Source organism: Aplysia californica, unplaced genomic scaffold, assembly GCF_000002075.1.
Source record: "Aplysia californica isolate F4 #8 unplaced genomic scaffold, AplCal3.0 scaffold00088, whole genome shotgun sequence".
Taxonomy (NCBI): Eukaryota; Metazoa; Mollusca; class Gastropoda; order Aplysiida; family Aplysiidae; genus Aplysia; species Aplysia californica.
Window position 1 is genome coordinate 1,559,009 of NW_004797358.1, and position 7,497 is coordinate 1,566,505.

Below are 7,497 nucleotides of genomic sequence, written 5' to 3' on the forward strand. Positions count from 1 at the left end.
TTTCTCATGACATGACAGCATCCCTGAGCATCGCCGTGGCAGCGATCACCGCGCGTAAGAGTTTTCGCGCCCCGCGCCGGGCGATACGCGAAACAATGCACTGTTGTTATGGAACGCCGCCACGAGTGTCACCTCTCTATTACTGTAAACCCTCTCTGGTTAAAGCTTCCGTTGTCCTGCAACAATAATTTGCCGACTTGGATAGAGTGAAATTGCAAAAAAGATCGTGCCCAGGGCGACTAAAACAAGTCAAAGTAAATTCAAAGTAGGCCTACAGAGATTAACAACGAATTCAAATAGAAAGTGTCTCTTGTTGTTAAGGTTTTGTTGTCTTCAGATTTCTAATGTTTCGTAATGTGATTGCGGATTGCATTGGGCCTTGATGCCTGGTGGGTGGCAGCCACACAGGAAATGGTTCGACAAAGGAGTGAAACTGGGATTTCCAAAGTGGACCTGCTAATGTTTATGTTTACAAAGTTTTTATGAGAAATAATAATTCACTCTCGGTCGAAAGTATGTTGGATGGTTCATGCATTTGAAACAGGCCCTGTAGTTACTAGACTCTAGATCTAGATTTAGAATATCTAGATCTAATGTCAAAATGGATGGGGCACTATTCAACTCAGTATTTAACAGGTGTGTGGAAAAAGGAAACTTCATTGACTCTGAAGTGATAGAACCTGGCGAAGTAACCAGCAGAGGTAGCAGAACGAGGAGCGTCGGAGAAAGTGTGGTTGGTCTCTTGAGAAAGAAACCCAGTTTTGATTCATGTGATGTCCGCAAAAACGTGATGAATAAATCTGTGCACCAGGGAAATCCTGCGGCTGATTTTATTCCAAGATCTTCACTATATTCTGTGCAGGAAGATATTATTGAGTCTTGTGAGAAGAGAGGTGGAATTGGCAATGATGTGGGACTAGTGGGAGAAATGAGTAAACACTTGGATCTAGATGGTTTGATTGATATTGGAAAAGCAGAACATTTTGTGAAACAAGAAGTGATGGAGGGACCAGACATCGCTGAGAAAGGAGAGACATATGAATATATAATGAGAGATGGGAAGGAGGGGCAGAGTGTTAATGGAAATCATGCTTCTGACTCTCTCTGTCTCCTCAGTCAGTCAGAAGAACGCAAGCAGTTATTTCTTGATGTGAGGAGTTTGTGCCATGTGCAGCAACGTGTAGATCCACAAACTTCTGCTGCTGCTTATGAGAGTGTAAGAACTGACTATGTTTGTGTTAGTCAAGACCCCTCGTCACTTACTCACACCGACTCAAACGTTGCCAGTTCTTCTGCTGGCTGGGAAAGGGATGGACAGGGAAATGATTCACTTAGCTCACAGAACAGCATACCTTTTGACCTCAACATCAACATGATGGTAAACGAAACTTCTGCTACTACATCTGAAGGTCACAAACATTTCAAAGAAGGTAATTTTGATTTGGCAAGAATTTTGGGTATTCTTTTACTTTCCCTCCTGTCTCACACACATGATAGCTAGGCGTCCATTTTCCGCTATTGATGCGCTGATATATCTCTCTCTATATATAGATCTAGATCTAGATCTAGATCTCTATATATCGACTTCATTTCCGTCGCAAATTAATAGTTTTTGAAATATATTTGATTTTTTTTAATAGGGAAATTTATATCACACTAAGCTTTTAAAATAAAATTGCGCACACAGCGGGTTTGGAGCGCCCATTAAGTTTCGGCTGGGGTGAGGCAAGCAAGTCCGCACTTCCCCAGGTCACGGGGTCATTTACCTGCGCCGCCGGAGATTTCCCTTATCAGCCGAACACCGGCAGCGCTCTTGTTTTTTTCATAAAGTTTACAACACCATGAGCCAAAGCTAATATAAGATGAACATTTTAATAAAGACTACGTAAATAATCAACATATTGAGGAAGAAAATGAAGAAATCGGAAGACCATGGTACATACACTTAAAAGCTGTGAAGTTCTCAAAAAGGGGACTTAATTTGATAAATGTGTCATAGGTAATCAATTCTAAACATCAATTTAAATGTGATTGCCCCCGACGAGTTCAATAAAATTTGCACAGAGGACTGAGAACATAATGAAATTTGTACTCACAAAACACACTAATAAGCTTCTGGATCTGTAATAATTCAGGTTTGAAGTTGATTTTTGCAATACTCTTGCTTTGCGACCTTGATCTTTCATAGCGATATATATGTAACTACAGAACAGATCTTTCCTTGCCGATATCCTTATATATGAAAACACAACCTAAACACAAAATACAAAAAGAACGCAATATTGTTGGACTGGAAGAATTGTCTCATTTTTCCGCGGTATGCTTTTGTCTTTTGATGGGTGGTGCACATGACAGTAGCTCTGGGTGGGTTTGGACGTGTTGTGACTGCTTGATTGTTTTGATGTGTTTTTCTTTGTCTTTTATAGCTGCTACGAGTCGTCTTTCCAGCTTGGCCAAGGTTGCATGAATGAGCTCACCCCCTTGCTCACCATGGAAGGTTATTCCACACCCATATTTTTGTATCCAAGAAACGCAGTGTTTCTCAAGGATGTGTTGTTTGAGGATGACCTTTTCTTTGCCAAATATGTGTCTGTATAAAGACATATATATCATGTAAATATCATGTAATGCATGACTGAATATGTGGTATTCTTTCTTTAGAAAGTGATTGGCTTTCCATGTGCAATTAGGGTTGGTCTCTTCTTTACAGTGTTGTTGGGGTGGTCACTCGTTACGGAAGTCCGACCCCCCTGGGTGGTGCCACTCACTGAAGTGTCTTTAGGCCATTCCCAAATTTAATGCGCAGTAGAATTGTAAATGAGCTGATTTAACAATGTCATGCTCATGACTGTGCCTGAACTACAACAGGGAATTGATTGCTTTTTCTTTCCTAATCCTAACTATCGTCATTTTCCTCTACTTCTTTTGTATGTTTGTCACACTCTTGTGACCCGGTATTTCCTGGGTGCCTTGATAAAGCCGAAGCAGACTTTGTGCTGTTGAAGCTAGAGACGTGAGCAGAGTAAGTCTGATTCCCTGTAAGGACATCTTTGTTGGCATCCACCCCTTGGCGCTCATAATGACCTTATGCAGCTGTGAGCGCCGTAAAACCTCTACTAAAACAATAAAAAATGGAAGTCCTGTCTTTGATTTAATAGTTTTGTCAGCTGAATATGTACACTAGACTGTCCATTTTAGTAATAAGAGTTTTATGGTTCTTTCAACAAAAAATATAAAAACGCAGAGACTGTCCATGCCAATGAAGTTTGCATGATCGATTTTTGTTCTAGTCAGAAATCCTGCCCCCCCCTCATCTTGTTTGTTGAGAAAATGGCTTCATTTAAGTCACCATTGTTGAAGGTGTTACTTCTTAATCTTTGGTTGACATTTTATTCTTTTAGTAGCAGTTGCTTTTTTAAAATTGACCCCTTGCTTTACCTTGACAGTTGTGACATTTGTGCAGTAGCCTACTACTACATCCGTTGAGTGGCAGTCGTGACATGAATAAAATATAAAAATTATATTATAAAATGTCATTTTGATAGTCAGAATTTTCTAACTTTAAGCAAACAACATGTTCCCTTGGCCAACATTATTGCCCTCTGCTACTGAATAGCCTACAAGCCCTCCCCTCTCTCTCCCTCTCTTTCTACTTTCGCTTTCTCTCTCTCTCTCTCTCTCTCTCTTTCTCTGTCTCTCTCTCTCTCTCTCTCTCTCTCTCTCTCTCTCTCTCTCTCTCTCTCTCTCTCTCTGTCTCTCTCTTTCTCTGTCTGTCTGTCTGTCTGTTTGTCTGTCTGTCTCTCTCTTTCTCTGTCTCTCTCTTTCTCTGTCTGTCTGTCTGTCTGTCTGTCTGTCTGTCTGTCTGTCTGTCTGTCTGTCTGTCTGTCTGTCTCTCTCTCTTTATCTCTCTCTCTCTCTCTCTCTCTCTTTATCACTCTCTCTCTCTTTATCACTCTTTCCCTTCTCCCCTTCTCTTCTCCCTTTGTGTCTGTTTGTCTTTCTCTCTCTTTCCGTTTCTTTAGCTCGCTACTTTTTTTGCATAACCTTAGGTAGGCACTTTTGTTGATAGAGAAGACAATATCAAAATATATTATAATATTATATTATAGGGAGTGCTTATTTAGGCCACATATGGCCTAAATAAGGTAAAGGGGGGGGGGGGGGGTTTAGCTTATTTGGGCCACAGGTGGCCTAAATAAGGTAAAGGAGGGGGGTTTAGCTTATTTAGGCCACACATTCTCAAACTACCCTTTTCAGGCAACTGAGTTCGTTCCACTTTCGTAATAGTGCACCTTTCTCATTTAGTACAGTTTTGTCTCTAGTGCACAACTTAAAATCATAACATAATGAAAATTGTAAGAACAAAGCACAATTAATTTAATACGCAAAAATTTGCTTCATCCCAGTGGTTGGAATGAGGGCCAGATTTTTTCCTCATGGAAGGGCAAAAGCTAGGCTACCATTTTGGCACACTTTGGTCAAGTGAACAAATTAGCCTTATGGTCAAAACCTCCGAATGGACTTCCGGGTCAAATTTGGTGTGCAATATTATAAAAATCGTAGTACACAACGTGCCCGAGGGCACTCTCTCAAAACAATGCACTATGCACCCGCCGGCGATTGAGAGACTGGTCGAGGGTGCCGTATTCAGCACCTTTGCTGAATTCACAGAGTTGTTCGACAAATATAAATCAGACACAAATAGTGTATTTGTTTCCAAGCATGCAACAAAAGTCTCTTCGGCAAACAAGAGGGTAATGACTGACGAAAAAAAATATCGAGATGAATGGGTGTACAGGAGCATCCAGTTCCAGTGCAAGCATTTTGGTGACTATGAATCCCAAAGCAAGGGTTCCAGACCTAATCAAGCGTAAGTTTGAATCAACTAGTTGTAGATCTAGATCTAGATCTAGCTCCTAGATCTACCATTTTTTCTACCTAGATCTAGAATCTAGATCTAGATCTACCATTTTTTCATTAATTGATATGAAAGTGGCTATTCTCATGGGCCCGGAAGTTCTAGCAAGATCAACTCCTCCCCTCTTCTCTCTCTCTCTGTCTCTTTCTGAATACTCTCTCTCTCTCTCTCTGCCCCCCCCCTCTCTCTCTCTCTCTCTCTCCCCCCCTCTCTCTCTCTCTCTCTCTCTCTCTCCGTTTTTAAAAAGAAAAATAAACTTATCTATACGGCCTCCTACATTCAGTAGGGGTGGCCTATAATAAATGTAATGAAATTGATGCCTAAGTTTTTGATACACATTTCTTGGGCAAGGTGGACCATGTCGTAAGTTACATTATGTTATAACTACACCAGTTTGAAGATTGGAAACCAAGCTCATTATTCATTATTCTAAATTGTCTAGCCACCTTGTGTAACGGTTTGAGTGACACAGCAGTTGATGAATGAAAGGAGGAACACAAAAGTTACGGTCATGACAGTGAGTGAGAGAAGGTCTATCATCACAGGGACAGATTGATGCAATTGACACAATAGACTTTGGGAAGATAGAAACGAACTGTGGGGAAAACTGGGGGTACTATTCTCTACATGTATTCTACCTCAAGTTATTGCATACATCCATGAGTACGAGTGGCATCAAGCAGACGTAAGTCCATATGTGTCAAAATAAAAGGAGAAAAAATACACATTTATTACATGTAAAAAATTCTATAATTCAGACATGTACCGACAGCACAGGTTTTTAATCTACAGATTGTGACTCTGAGATTGAATACAGAAAAGGACCTTAAATTGATTCTACATCACATGTCATGTACGATACTGCTGTGAAGGAAAATGGATGTGAAGAGTTTTAAAGAAATAATTATGTAACTTGTAAAGAAAACAATGCTTTACATTGGTTTTCTTATTTTAACTACATATGTGGCCTAAATAAGGTAAGGGAGGGGGGTTTAGCTTATTTAGGCCACAGGTGTGGCCTAAATAAGGTAAAGGAGGGGGGGTTAGCTTATTTAGGCCACATGTGTGGCCTAAATAAGGTAAAGGAGGGGGGGTTAGCTTATTTAGGCCACAGGTGTGGCCTAAATAAGGTAAAGTTTTTTTTTTTTTAGCTTATTTAGGCCACAGGTGTGGCCTAAATAAGGTAAAGGGGGGGGGGTAGCTTATATAGGCCATATGTGGCCCAAATAAGGTCACCCTATATTATATAATATATGTATATTATATCATCGGCCGAGAATTCTTACCGTATAAATCCGGAATTTTCTCGAATTGCATTTCTCCTAAAAATAGATGGACATGATGAAGGGCTACGTCCTAATTAAATCCCGATCAATTTTGACCAATCGAAAGACTTGTTTTATTGAAAAATTTAAACCATATTCCGACTGGATTCTACAACAGAAGAATTCTTACCATCCAATTCGTTTAGGTCGCTCGCCATTGTGGATCACGGCGATCACTCAATTCTCCGAAGGAGGCGTTTGATGTTTGGATTTTTATCCAACCCAGAAAAGGTTGCTTTTATGAAAGAGTTGGTCGACTGTGTTGAGCCTGTGGAGAAAAAGGAGAGAGAAAGCAGAAGATCCTGGGTCATGAAGTACCATCTGCGGGGGAATAGGGTCTGATTCAAAGTATGTAAGGATTTCTTTTTAAGTCCTGGACTCTGCAGCTGGTGGGTTTACAATGTTCTCCCCTGTTGGTTGGGTGTAGCAGAGGGTGAGGTTCCAGTTCAGAGAAAAGGGGTGAGGGAGGAGACTACAAAATCAAAGGCACTTAAACAGTTTCTTCCTGATCTTCCCAAGTTGCCATCTCTCTATTGCCGAAGGTCTCCAGTAAGTTATTGTTGGAACCTGTTTTCCAGAACTGACACTGACAGGCAGAGTACCGTATGTATTAAGAAAAGTGTGAGTCTGGGGGAGAGGGGGATCAGGGTACTCTCTGTACCTTCAAGTTTAAGGAGGAGTTCAATGCTATGACTATGAGCCTGTCATTGTAATGTTCCATCCTCGAAAATATGAGTGTGATCTTTGTGTGTTTTCACCAAAAGCAGAACACAGGAACAAGCTTTGTGATGATACGAATAACTCCATATGCCCAAAAATTGACGAGCACCTGATTCTACTATGTCGCGTCACATATTATAATCGAAGTGGCGATTCGGACTCGAGTCCGAACAGCCGCTGGAGGCTAATCGAGTCCGAACAGCTGCTGGAGGCTATTCGGACTCAAAATTCCAGTGCGCGTGCGCAGTCACCGGTTGTACCGTAAGCGAGGTCTATACTCGAGTCCGAATAGTGTCCCGTTGCTATTCGAACTTTAAACTACATGTACATGTACCGGTAGGCTATTACACTGCGTTTCACGACTACAGAGGGATCAAAACATAAAGTTCATAATCAGCCCTTGTAAGAAACCCCCCTTCTCTCTCTGTCTCTGTCTCTTTGTCTCTCTGTCTCTCTCTCTGTCTCTGTCTCTCTGTCAATCTGTCTGTCTGTCTGTCTGTCTGTCTGTCTGTCTGTCTGTCTGTCTGTCTGTCT

The 7,497-nt window shown here is 41.1% G+C and overlaps 1 protein-coding gene across 1 annotated transcript; it reads left to right on the forward strand.

Annotated features, from left to right (window-relative positions):
• Window positions 1-286: 286 nt before the first annotated feature.
• LOC101853301 lies at window positions 287-1,432 on the forward strand (the record flags this gene model as incomplete). The annotated part of the gene is given in 1 exon segment (XM_005094739.3): window positions 287-1,432. A coding segment is annotated over 1 exon segment (831 nt), but the record flags the coding sequence as incomplete, so codon positions are not given.
• Between the last annotated feature and the right edge of the window lie 6,065 nt (window positions 1,433-7,497).